General features: G+C 45.0%; 1 protein-coding gene across 4 annotated transcripts in view; it reads right to left on the bottom strand.

Annotated features, from left to right (window-relative positions):
* TENM4 (teneurin transmembrane protein 4) overlaps positions 1-14,003 on the bottom strand; it is a gene marked incomplete at both ends in the record, with an annotated part of 389,090 nt that overhangs the window by 109,617 nt on the left and 265,470 nt on the right. For all 4 annotated transcript variants that reach the window (XM_080708704.1, XM_080708705.1, XM_080708706.1 and 1 more), the window contains one exon: positions 5,027-5,212. In XM_080708704.1, the coding sequence (XP_080564830.1) occupies positions 5,027-5,212 (186 nt within the window). The remainder of the gene's footprint in view (positions 1-5,026; positions 5,213-14,003) is intronic.

Genomic DNA, 14,003 nt, shown 5'->3' with positions numbered 1-14,003 from the left:
TAAGTTGCGGAGGGCCTCACTAAGTAGCTGAGGCTGTCCACAAACTGCAATCCTCTGGTCTCAGCCTCCCGAATGCTGGGATTACACGCGTGCGCCACCATGCTCAGCTAAATACCCCTAATTTTATAGAACCAACTTTTAGGGAATGATACAAAGTCCACACATTTGCATTGTGGGAGCTGGATCTAAGTCTTGACAAAATGTTTGCATCTTTCTCCTCAGGAGAAAGGTTATGGCAGTAGAGTCATCCTTCCTCATGGGCCACACTTCATTTTTTGACATTGCGTGAATGTTTTGAAGGTTCCTACTCTCTTCCTGTCACTATGTAAGAAGCTAGAGACAGTTGTAGAACAGATATTTATGATCACTCTGGTCCTTTGGCATGAGGTCTTGTCTGGTAGGTCTTGAGACTCTTTGGCAGTTCTGTGACCACCAACATGACCTGCCTGTACTGTCAAAAGTTTCCAAGACTTTCTCTTAGGATAACCTCAAGGATTTTCAGGGCCTCTGTTGTAGGCTGAGGAGAACATGGATGAAATTTTCCGGTCTTCTTCTCCAGGAAACTTTAAAAGTCAACTCTAACAGTGGCATCATTGGTCCACATTAAGGCAGATGGAATAGGGATCATTCCAGCAGGTGCTGTGCGTGTGGGGTTATAATCATTGGAACTTCTTCCAGGTGGATGACAAACCACCAGAGATGCTCTTGTTATGATCCTGGATACATTCACACTCTTCTCTTTTTGAGTAGAGGACTGGTAAATAAGGGGTCAATGGTGACCGTCCTGGGAGGAACCCATGAAGCCCCAGAGCTTTCCTCTCTAGTTCCCCTCCCACCGGACAAGTGGGCACTGAACACTCCCAGGGCCATTGGTAGCCTCTCTCTCTCTCTCTCTCTCTCTCTCTCTCTCTCTCTCTCTCTCTCTCTCTGAGAGCTTGAGACAGACCTCTCTATGTTTTCTCTCCCTCCTTGTCACATTGGTCCCTTCAGATCACAGGTGTTGCTGAGAGAATGCTTTTGAGGAGGGATAAGCACAGGGCTATCACACAGGTGCTGACACCTTCTGAGCCACTGCTGAGTGCTCGGCTAAGGACTGTCGGATTACAAGAGAAACACTGAGAGGCATCCTCTGAAGGTGGACGAGGTGCCCTGAAGGTTCCATGCCTTTCTTGTAATTTCCCTTCTTGGGGAAGTCTGGCTTTGCTCACTCAAATAATTGCATCGTCAGAGTATTATTTTGATTTTTACTCCCAGAGGAGGCTTTTGTTTAAGAACTGGGATTTATATGATTGGACAGCTCTCCTGAAGTTGAGTAAATAATTCTATATATCTGGCATCTTGAACAATCACAGCTTTGGGGTCAGAGTTGGAATTTTATAAATGGAATCTGAAGGGCATTTCCTACACATGCTTTGAGACTTCATAGATGAGAGGCACTGAGGTGAGTAAAATAATCATCAGAGAATCGATCCAAAATGTTAGTAGTATTTTCAAAGAAATAGGAAGAGTTAAACACCTTCTTGAATTTAAGTATGATTTTCATAATTTGCTAAGGAAATCAAACCTCAAACCCTAAACTTAAGGGATCCATAACATTTCTGGAAAAGACATCCAAAAAATATGCTTTTGATGACTCTGTGTGGACCATAAACTTGAGAAAAAGATCCATATTAATCCATCTTCTGTTAACTTCTAGAGCAGGAAAACTGAGTTTCATACAGGCCAATGGGAGTTTAGTGGCAAGTAAGCAAGAGCGAAAATGAAGGGTCCCTTGTCTTTATGGGATATTTTTAGCAGCAGGTGAGCGGGCTTTGGGTTGATGGGTGTGCAGTTCTGCGGCAATGCAGGAGAGGCCGGGATTCCAGACCCCTGGGGACCTCCTCTAGCCACTGGACTCTGTGATACACTGGGAGAGAAAGTGAGCCCAAAGAAACTGCATCATCTTCCCACAGTGCTCTCACCAAAGACTTTCTTTCAGATGCAGAGACAGTAATTCCTAATGTAAACATTAGGTTGCAATGTCAAGTGTTCTTACTGTTTGAAAAAGTACTGTCATTCATTAAAGGAGATGCACCTGTGTAGTTCCTTTTTTATTCTGTAAACCCACTTCTTTTGAGAAAAATCCAGGACCTTCCATGAAAAGACAAGGGGGGCCAAAAATCTACCAAAGAAGACATTTAGTTCCTACTAACTAATCTGCTCTTGGAAATATCACTGGGGTTAAAAAAAAAAAAAAGGTTAAAGAATTGGCTTTAAGGAGCCCAGATACATCTTGTCCTTTAAATTCTTTATTTTTGCTGGGAGGTAATCAAGTAATTCTTTCCTGTTTATGGAGGTATCACTGTATAAATAAACAGACCCCCTCTCTTTCCCTTCCACTGCACAGAGGTCTCTGGATCTGTGTCATAGACATTGGCTCTTCCTCTGGTGTGGGAGACAACTATATTGCAGCAAAGGAACTGGTTGTGTGATAATGATCCATTGTATAACAATGAAATAACCAGAGAAAAGTTAACACTTTAAATTTCTATTCTTCACATCAGCAGGTCTTTTTTTTTTTTTTTTTTTTCCTGAATGACTCTCGCAGGGGAGTGAATTTCCCTGGAAACACAGGAAATGGTCCTCATTACCATCAAATATTAAACAAGGGTTTCTCCTCAACAAAAGAGGAAGGCCCCCACCATTGTTTCTCTAATTTCCCTTATATCCTATAAGGTTATTGAAATGTTCCTTCAGCATGAGGGTGTTGGGTTTCTCATGGGGATGCAGCTGGCCACAGCAGAGACCCACAGAGAGAAAGTATCCATGCAGGGGAATCAGACAAGGACAAAGAAAATGCCCGCCCACCGTTCACACAATGAAAGGTAACAGAACTCTGAGCCAAAGTCCTTTCATCTGAGCCACTATGACTAGTCCATTACTTCTTCAATGTCCTATGACATTTTTCTGGTATTTAAGACTGTCAACCTTCCTTATACATCGTGCACATTTACCTTGAAGTATTTCTTATCTGGAGGCGAAAAACATCTGCAACTCTGAGGAGGAATCTGTTCTTAAGCAGTGACACCAGGGTGAGTGGGGGGGGGGGTGCGGGGTAGAGAGAACAATCTGACTTTTTGGCATCAAAATAAATGAGACCTTCTCAAAGCCTGGCTGATGAATGCTCACAAGCCTCTCCATGTAGCCCAGCCTGCCCACAGGCCTGCCATGCATCATCTGTGTCTGGACTAAGGGAGACTTTCCCCCAGTCCCTAGGCATTTGACACAGATGAGATGTTTTATCTTATAAAACTCTTAATATCTATAAACTTTTTGGGATTTGGGAAGGCAAGCTGCTGACTCTCCGTAAGCCAGTGATAGAAGACAAAATCGCTCTCCTTGGGCTCTGATTTTTCCTTTAAATAGGGAAAGGCCGTCTTCTGGGTCAGGAGACCTCGGTCATGCCATAAAGCAAAAGAGCAGAAAGCAGAGTTGATGGAAGAGGGACCTTGAATGACTAGGGCCACTTCTCATTAAGGGGCTTCTAGGACAGTCCTAAGGTAGGCTGGCAGAGACATAAGAAGCCATTGAGCGGTGTACAGGAAGGTACATTGCACCTGCTCTGTGGGAGAGCAAGAAGGCTGCTAGCACCCCAAGTGGCTCTGAGAGGAGCGTGGGCTAGGGCAGAGTAGCTGAGGAATGAGCAGGTACAGCTTCTGGGAAGGTCGGGATGCCTCTGCAGGAAATCTGGCTGCAGAGCAAAGAGATGGCAAGGGGAGATCAAGCTTCAAAGTCCTGCTCCATCTGTTGAAAGGTTACCTGACCTTTTAGCCTCGGGTCTTTGAAAAAGAAGAGAATCTGTACCTCTCCCCATCGATAGGAGTATAAAATAATGCAGTTAAAGTTTGTAGCACAGTGCTTGGCACATTGTAAATACTCAACTTTAGAAGCTGTTATTACTGATATGAATAAGTGTAAGGCGTTCCGTAGCTATTTAAAAACTCAGTGATGTTGCAGGATCAGGAACCAAGGATGTGAGCTAATGGCAAAACCAAAACATGATGACTCAAAAGCACCACAAAAGATAAGAGGGAGCTTCTTTTGCTTAAAATTCCTTTGGCCCTTGAAAGCTGCAGGGCTTGTCTTCCGGTGTCTGTAAGACCCGCGAGGTCACTTTCTGAGCTGGACAGGCCCCTCGAATCCTGCTTTCTAAAGCCATGTGCTCACCACCTGATCACAGACCCTTCCTTTCAAAAAAAAAAAAAAAATGGAAAGGGAAGAAGTTAAAACACACACATACACATACACAAACCAGTTGATTCAATAAAGAGCTTTTGGTGAATGTTCATTCCAGGATAATAAACCAAGCAAAACGTCTGGCTGTGTTTAAAATCAACAAAACCAGTGGGAAAGGCAGAGAGACAGGGACGAAGTGATCAGCTTATTTTTAAAGCTGCTAACAGTGCTGCTTCAGCAGGGGCTGGTGCCTGGAGCCCCCAAGAGAGGAGACAGGAGACAAATGTAGACAGGACACGCTGAGGACAGGGGAGGGGGAGCACAGATGTGGCCTGGGGCCTGTGGAGAGCTTCCCTTGGATCTGAGGTCTGTGTGGGAGCCTCACGGGCCTGTGGGAGTGGAGGGCTCAGAGCTAAACCCGAGCGTCCCAATCAGGTAAAGAAAATGATGCTAATGGCGGCATGCACTGAGGTTTCCCGCTGCGTGCCTGCCTGTGCTAAGCTCTTTCCGTGCATTATTCTCCCCATCTCATAGGTGAGGACAGCGAGGCTCTGAGAGAGGATAGGACCCGCCCTTGGCTGCTACGTAGCAGTCATCTGCCTCATCTCTGAATACAGAGCCCTGCTGTATCTATCTCAAGAAGGACTAATGTTGAACACATCAAACTGTGAGTTTAAATCCAATGGACGTCCAGAAAAAGCCAGTCACAGTGTCGCCAGATGAAAGGACTTTTGGCCCCTTCCCACATGCAATGGTCCCGAGATGGCCCCACAGACCAAGGAGTGCCAGGGCGAGGGCCCCGCCGCCATACCTATGGTGCAGTGCTCGCCGTTCCAGCCCGGGCTGCACTCACACTTGCCCGCGCGGCAGGTCCCGTGCTCTGCGCAGCGAGGGTGGCAGGCCCGCTGGTCACACGCTGTCCCCATCCAGCCATCCTCGCAGCGACAGGTGCCCCCCACACAGACACCGTGGCCACCACAGTCCGCAGCACAGATCTCTGTGGGCAGGAGGAGCAGGGAGGGAGGAAAGAGAAAAACACAGCAATGCACAAGTTACTGCTGGGAACAGGGGTTACACTTGGCTACCTACCTAGGCTTCTGCCATGATGGGTTCCAGAGGCGTGGGAGACTAACCTCCGTGCACAATGACTGGCGGGCAAGAACAATTCCCTGGGCAGAGGCCTGCCTGGCGCCCGGTTCCCCACCCAAACGGGAGGGATTGCAGGGCTCTGCTCTGTTTGCTTTTCGCTACTGCCAGCCTATCTCGGCGTTTTTGCTTGCCACTTCCAAAGGGGACCGGCCTTCTGAACAGATGTGAGAAAAAGTCAAATTTAATTAAAAACCGGTTATGTGTGAAAACAAAGTGAGGATGAGTCCCCACGGCCAAATGAAGGGCTTGTGGGTCTTGCTGGGGTGTGGGAAGCTCGCTGGGGCCTGGGTTTCACTCTGGCCCCACTTTCATTTTTGATGGGGTAAAAGGGAGGCTGCCCCTACCCCATGGGTCTACTCTGGCTTGTTGTAGAAAGCCTGCAGTTTATTCTGTGCTTCTGTGGAGTTTATTCTCTGTCCCCCAGCTCTCTGTTTCTTGTTCCTAACTCCAGGCACCATCTAAATGGGATTCCAGATCCAAAGAAAACAACTGGGGGCTGGGGGGTCTTCACAAAGGCCCCTCTGTGTGTGATGGTGCAAGACACACAGGGCCTGATTCACAAGCCCCGCGGGCTGCGGGTCAGCAACTACTTCATGCTCATTGCTGGCAGAGGCTGTGAAGGCTTCCAAAATGTAAGTGCTCTTTAGGAAACAGGCTGAGCAACTGTGTCCACGGGTGCGCTCTGTCAGGACTCTGATGGAGACCCCGGTGCCTCGTGGCCCAACAGTCTTCAGATTCATGTGTGACTCCCAACACTTTAAATTCTTTTGAAACTAAACTAACTCGGCATCTGCGTCAAGATGCCTTTGCCCATGACTCCCTTCCAAGTGATGCTGCAGGCCTACAAGCTGCTAATATTCTAGCTACTTTTGAGAATGAAAAGAAAACAAAATTAGATCTCAGAGGCTCAGACCTTCATTACCAACTCAGAAGACAATGAATGAAATGTTTGCAATTAAAAAAAAAGTAGTAAAGGTTGCTATTTATGGTATGTTCCTATGCTAGATACCCTGCCAAGCACACCATCTCAAAAAAGAGGGGCTTCCTACATGTAGTAACACATCAGATTCTTATCTGCCCAGAGGAGAGGAGAGGACAGCTTCTGGAAGATGGACAGAGGCAGTCTGACTTATAGCCAGAAACCCAGGTTGTCTGCCATGCTCAGGACCTTTGGAGCTGTGTGGCTGGGGTGGGTCCTCTGACTGCACTGAGCTACAGTTCCTGGACAGGAGAGTGCCCGCAGCATGGCTCAGTTGCACAGTAGCTCCCTGCTGACTTCATTGAGCTGCTGTGAGCATAGTAAAGACCAAGGAAATGGAGGTCAGGACAGTGAGCTTTAGACCAGGAATCCAAAGAGACTGTGAGATCCGTACCTGCTCAGCCACTAATCTGCTGGCTGACCTTGGGAAGGGCCCTTCCTCTCTCTGGGTATGTTTCCTCATCTATTTCAGGGGGAGCCCGATGGTATCTAAAGTCCTTTCAAACTCTAAGACTGTGCAATTCTGTAACACAATTATTCTCCATGTTACACAGTATAATATACCCCTGAGGCTGGGTAGATTATATGTCCCCCTCTCCTCCCAGAAATTGCCTGTGATTCAACCTGTGGTTATTCTCACATATCTTCCTGTTTCGTATTACATGTTAGAGTGGTTTTGGTTTCTGTGTCTATCTTTCTGTCAGTCTAGGAATTACTTGAGACTGAGTTGGTCTCTTTCCTCTGATCACTCTGTCCCTGGTCCGCAGCACAAGTCCTGACATGGAATGGAGCCCTAATTGAGGTCTGTTAAATAATGGATGAATTGGGATGTGCCTAGGGCGACAAGTGCATCAGGATGAGAAACAGTTTGTGTACACACCACTGAAAGTCCAGCCAGGCCTTTCTGTCTGTGTCTCCCTAGTGATCTATCTGTATGATTTTGTCCCATATGTGGGTGGAGCTGTGGAACTAAGTGTTAACTACATCCCACAGCCCTACAGGATGTGGTGCAAACTCCTTCGGGTCCTTAGGTTTTCCTATAGACAAAGAATGACAGTCTCCAGTTCCTGGGTCTCCCTAGGTCATGTCCCTGAAACTCCCGCCTCTTCTGTAGAACACGAAAAGGCCAGTGACCTCCTGGTGACTGGAGGCGAGGCCTGGCTTCAGGGCTGGAATTTTCCCTGAGAGTGTCAGAGAAGAGACCAGCTTAGGCTTTGTTTGAGCATACTCAGCACTTTTCCCAGGTGGTAGTTTATGGTATGAAAGTAAACAGAGAATAGTATTTCTATTCACTGAGCTGTGATCAGGAGAGGGACAAGCTGCTGGGGCCAAAGTAGCAGTGTTTTCAGGAGGTAGGGCACACGGAGTTCATAAGGGGCCAAGAGCAGAAGAGGCAGGCCTTGCCTTACACTTATCTGCAGGACTTCAGGTCTTAGCTCACAGGTATGGTTATCCCTTGCACCCTCAGCATCCGAGGGGGATTGGTTCCCGGACCCCCTCAAACACCCAAGTCCATGGATTCTCAAGTCCCTTTTATAGAATGGCACAGCATGTGTATTTAACCTATATACATCTACCTATATATTTTAAACCATCTCCAGATTATTATACTGAATACAATGGAAATGCCATGGAAAGAGTTGTTAGGTTATATTGTTTGGGGAAATAATGGTAAGGACAAAAGTGTGGACATGTTTAGTACAGATACAAATAATTTTTCCATTATTTCCAATCAGTGGTTGTCTGAATCCATGGATCAGAAGCTATGGATATGGAAGGCAGACCTACTCCAGTCCTTCACCAACTGCTGTAGAGGCAGACTGGGCAAACGAAAGTAAGACCTGGAAGAAGATGTCGTTCCAAATCTCAGTTTTGCCAGCGATGTGACCTACTCAATTGCTCTGAACTTCATTTTCTTCCTCTGTAAAGTGGAGATCAAGACAGCACCCATGTTAGAGGGTACTTGCTGCCTGACATATAATAGGTGTCACTAAATTCATACAGATTCATTTATCTTCTAATAATCTTCCACACGTGCCTACTATTTTCCAGAGAATACTGTGCGTCTGGTGCTAAAAATAGAGGTCAATGAGATACAACCTAAGTCTTCCAGGTGATCATAGTTTGAACAAAAAAGAAAAAGATTGGTGTTCCAAAGATTTTCCAAGTAACACACAGTCATCATTCATGTCTCTGTTTTGGAGCTTACATGATATGGATTCAAACCATGTTTCTCAGGATTAGATAGACCTGGAATCTACTCATGCTGTGGTATATATTGATTGAATAATCTGCAAATTGCATGCTATGTAACCCAGTGAGCCTTCTTTTCTTCTTCGGTAAAATGGTGACAATAATTCTCACTTTACCAAGCTCACAGGCTTGGTATTAGATCAAATGAGATAATGTGTGGGAAGGCCACTGTTGGCTTAACTCACACTTATATCAGGCTTTATGGAGCATATTTCACATACGCTTTCTCACTTAAATATCAAGATGATGTTCAGTGAATACTTGGCTATTATCCTTCTTAGAGGTGAGGATACTGAGACCCAGATAGTAGAAGGAAATTCTACAAGGTTATATATGTATTTATGCATTTTCCTTGTTTTGAAAGTCCTCAGAATACAGTACTACAAGATAGGCTTTTACAGACCCGAAAATGGCCTCAGAGAAAGCAAGGAAAAACGACATGCCCCGGGGAGGCTTCCCTGTGAGGAAAACTCCTGCTTTTCCCCAGCAGACTCCTCCCCCACCCATTTCTGGCCCTGTTGCCTCTCCTTTATTACATCCAATTATTAGACCTTGAATATATGTGAGATGAAATGGGATCCTCCAGACAGAGCTTCCCAGACACTTGGTCTCATTCTTTGCATCTGGAGACTGTAGATCTGTCTGTCCAAACATGCCATTTCCTTGCAGTTGACACTAGACAAGCTCTCCTGGCATGAAGCCAAAGCTGCCGGGTGGCTGGACACCTCTCTACCAGTCCTTAACAAGCTAGGTTGTGAGATTCTACACATTTTAATAAAAAAGTCCTGAACCAGCAGCCTCGATGTTTGTGCGGTGCTAACTGATGGTAACACAGTTTGTGAGCACCCAGGGTCTTTGCAGATGGGCCTAAGTGGAAGGGACCCACTGACCACAATGGGAGTGTAAATCTGAGATGCTATTCTACCATTTCGCCTTGGTTATACTTTCCATTTGTTTTTTATTCTCCCAAATACTTTGGTTTATTATTTTTATTCTTGAAGTAAAAGGAAATGCTTTATTTTTTCCTGCTCAGATTCTGCTGTGACATTCAAGCAGACATAATTTCACAGAGTGGTTGCTGAGACCCAAACAAGATGATACTACAGAATGTGCTTTGACAGTTGATAGGCCTTTTACATAACGAAAATAGTTCTTTGTGAAATTTGGGTTGCAACTCCTCTCTGAGCCTCAGGTTTCCTTCTTGTAAACTTGGAATGATGATGACCACTTTGGAGGGCTGTTGGAGGAATTCCTTTCATTTGGCTGATTTCCTGTGGGTTTACTATGTGTGAGTCCTACAAGCAGGCACCGAGGATCTCAGTGGAGTGGATAACAAAAACCATTCTTTTCTGTTATGTCTCCTGGAAGAGCTTGTGTATTGGTAAAAATGTTCAGAGGTGAAATAAATGAAGCATAAGGGTTCTAATCTCATCAGTGGATAAACCCATTGAGGGATTAGTGGATTTACTGGGTGGTAACTTGATAGGGAAGGCATGATGGAAGAAGAGGTGGGTCACTGGGGTGTGGCCTTGGGGGTCTATTTGTGTATTTACCCAATTCTTATGCTCGCTCTCTGCTCCACGTTGCCATGCCCTGAGTTCTGAAGATGTGACTCAGCCTAACATGGACTGAAACCTCTGACAACTCCAGATCTCTGCATAAGTAAATCCTCCTTCCTCTGCGTTGCAGTCATGAGGAATTACGGGTCGCAGTAGTAGTGAGAATGGTGACTGAAACATTTCCTGACACGATGACAGATGGACATGACTCGAATCTACTAAATTAAGTGAGTTAGCATGAGAAAAAGTGAAGATTTTAGCACGGTGCCTGGTGCATTGTCAGAATATAATAGTTTTCACACATACAAGTTTATATAAAAAAGGAAGTGAAACTGGATGTGGTGGTACCACCTGTGATCCCAGTACTTGGGAGGGTGAGACAGGAGGATTAAAGGTTCAAGGCCAGCTTCAGCAACGAAGAAGACTCAGAAATGTAGCAAGATTCTGTTTCAAAAAACAAATTTAAAAAAATGGCTGGGGCTGTAGCTTGGAGGCAAAATGATCATAGGTTCAATTCCAGTACCACAAAAAGAAAAAAAAAAAATAAAGAGAAAGAAAATGACTGAAGTGTAAAGATCAGAAGTGAATTCTGACTTTTGCAACACAACCAATTCAATAGAGCGCCTGATAATTGCCACTTGACTTTCATATGATTAAAATCAGAGCTTTCTGACTGAATGCCAGAGGTCTGGGTCTGGAAAGAATCTTTCGAGGTGCTAAGGAAGACACAGGCCATAGGGCAGACCTGGCTTCAGATCTGGATCCCTAGTTTCCCAGCTGTGGGGCCTTGGGAAAATTACTTCATCTCTTTTAGCCATAATTCTTCACTCATATAATGGGGAGCACAATAATGAGTCCCCTACTACAGAGTGGATAGTGATAGTTAAAGGAGGCAATATCTATGTGTTGTGCATGTGACTGATCACAACAGACTGATGGAGACCTGAGACATACTGCATCAGCAGAACTCTGTCACCTCGCAGAGGAGCAGCTTCCAGAAGAGCACAGTATTTACTTTTCTAATAGCAGTCTCAATAGTGGGGTCCGAGGCTCTCACTTTAATCACCTAGCAGGCACTATCAGCCGAGACTATTAAAGCCTAGGTAAAAGTAATTTGTATTTGTAGGGTGAGATTGCTCTTGAAACCAGATTATAATCTCTAACTGTCCTAAAGTTCTCATTGCAAGCTTAGAAACTTCTTGCCTGAACTATACATGGCCTTTGAGATGAATGAGCCAGACCCAAGAACATATTAGCTCTTCTCTTGCAGGAAGTCAAACCCAAGCACTTCTCCTTGCCCACCACAACTCTTACCTGCCTCACTGTGAACACATCATCTTTTTTAGACTGAAAGCCCTCCTGAAGGCAGGGTCTACTTTTATTCATCTTGGTTCCCTGGTACTAATGCCAAACATGGCACTTCATGGCTTTCTATGGATATTTGTTGAAAAAAACAGATGTTTTTTTTCAGAAAGCTTCACGGAAGAGGTGAATGTCAATTGGTTCAACTCCATCTTAGTGCCAGATTGTATAAAAGTTCTTTTTTCAAATGTGTTTGCATTACAGGCTCAGATTTCTTTGTACCTAAGTGTGTGCTCGCTCTCTCTCTCTTGCTCTCTCTCTCTCTCTCTCTCTGTGTGTGTGTGTGTGTGTGTGTGTGTGTGTGTGTGTGTGTGTGTGTATGTGTGTAGTACTGGGAACTGAATTGAAGTCAGGAAGATTCTACCCCTGAGCTACATCTCTGGCCCTGTTTATTTATTTATTTATTTATTTAGGGTGGTACTGGGGTCCTGGAAGCTCTTCTACCTCCGGGCTACACTCCCAGACCTATTTTATACTTTTTAAAATTTGGAAACAGGGTCTCTTAAGCCAGCGCGGCTGGCTTCGAACCTGTGCGATCCTCCTGTCTCCGCCTCCCAAGCGCGGGGATTACAAGCGTGCGTCACCATGCCCGGCTTATTTTTATCTTTCTGAAACAGGGTCTCACTAGGTTTCAGAGGGCCATGCTAAGTTGCTAAGGCTATCGTCAGTCCTGCAATCCTCCTGCCTCAGCCTCCCAAGTCCTAAGTTACAAGTGCGCACCTTCCCCAGTCCCTTACTGGGAACTGTGTCTATAGTCCTTACACCATCAGTCAGTTACATCTCCCTTCATAGCCTGAGCCGCACCTGTTGCCTTTCTATAATACTGAAGGAGGTAATCACATGAGGAAGAGGTGAAAAGGGTAGAGAAAAGATATAAAGTTTGGCTATTGGTAATTATACCAAAAAGTGTGTGTGGAAGGTAGAAGCTGCCCCAGGCTCCTCTCATTAAATGCTAATCCCCATACAAGCCCCAATGAAGTCTGGGACCTATCATAGCTACGTTTTAATTTGTCTGGACTTACTTTACAATCCTGTTCATTAAAATAGCTAGTAGGGGCAGCCGTGTCTTTCCCCTAAAGGGAGAGATTTATGCATAATTTTTTCCATGAAGTTTCTTCTACTTGGAAAGATGCTCAAAATTGACATAAGTAGGGAGTAGAAGGAATGCCACCCAGGATTTGTACTCTTTTCTGTTGAGCAAGAAGGGATGGAAGTGAAGATGTTTTTAAAATTCCAGGGATGTGGAAACAGAGCCTAGACTGCAAGTGACTTCCTGCAGAGTCTGTTCGTAAGTTTGTATTTTGCACTAAAAGGGATACGTTAAATGGTTCTACTTTGCTTAGGACCTAAGGTTTGGAGAGTGACCTTGAATTGTAATATTGAGTTTGACAATTTAAAATAATTTCTAGCTGGGTGTGGTACTGCAAACCTGTAATTCCAGTTTTGGGAGACTAAGACAGGAGGATTGCAGGTTTGAGGCCAGCCTACGTAACTTAGTGAGATATTGTTTTAAAATAAAAAAATAAAAAGGGCTGGGAGTTTAGTTTAGTGGTAGAATGCCCCTGATTCAATTCCAAGTCTCATATACACACAAAAAAATAAGTAAAAATTTAAAATGATTTCTGCTAGGATTTTTTATTTCATCATGGGTTTGTCTGGGTTACTGCCCTACATGAGAAATTTCTCTGAAATCCTGGCAGACTTAAATTCCAAGTCAAACAAGCCAGGCTTTAAGGTAAATATAAGGAGAGAATGAAGTGTCTACGATGTTCCAGAGTGGTTGCTGGTGGCATACAAGCATTACCTCACTAAAGTCTCACGGCAGTCCGGTAGCGATGCCCTCGCTCCCCTATTCTAGTTGAGGAAACAATCTGCTTGAAGGTCCCCGGTCAGAATGAAAGGCGACTGATGAACACAGTGCTTTGCCTGTGCAACGTGGGATCAGGCCGAGGCAGAATCTCAGATGTCCTGTGACAGGGTTCCCTGACTGCTAATTGTGTATGAGGTCATTCACCCGCCAGACTATAGGATCTCTGAAATCGGAGTCAGAGTCTCCTTCCTTGTCCCAGCTGAATCCTTACTGGATTAAGAATGTCTCCTTTTGTTTACTTCTCTGTTTGCCTACCCATCAGCCCATCTGTCTGCTTCATCATCCAACTGGCTGTCCAGTCTGTAGGCCATCTGTCTGTGTATCCACACATCAACACAATCATGTGACCTGAGCAAGTTACGTCATCTGTCTCAGCTTTTTCACCTGAAAAATGGACCGTACATAACATGCCCATTATCACGTACATCTTTCATGGAATAAACATCAATTACAGGGCAGCTGTTTAATGTTTATGTGCTGAAGAGAGCTGGGGAAGGGAGGGTTTGAAGATATGGGGAAAGTAAGGAGAAGATGTTCAATTTGGATGTTTCTTGACATTTGGCAAGTACTGGACCCAAATCATAATTGGGGGGGACAGGCTTAAGGGGTGGCTCAT

The sequence above is a fragment of the Muscardinus avellanarius genome, assembly GCF_963383645.1.
Source record: "Muscardinus avellanarius genome assembly, chromosome: 1".
NCBI lineage: Eukaryota > Metazoa > Chordata > Mammalia > Rodentia > Gliridae > Muscardinus > Muscardinus avellanarius.
This window is presented reverse-complemented; position numbering and strand designations above follow the sequence as displayed.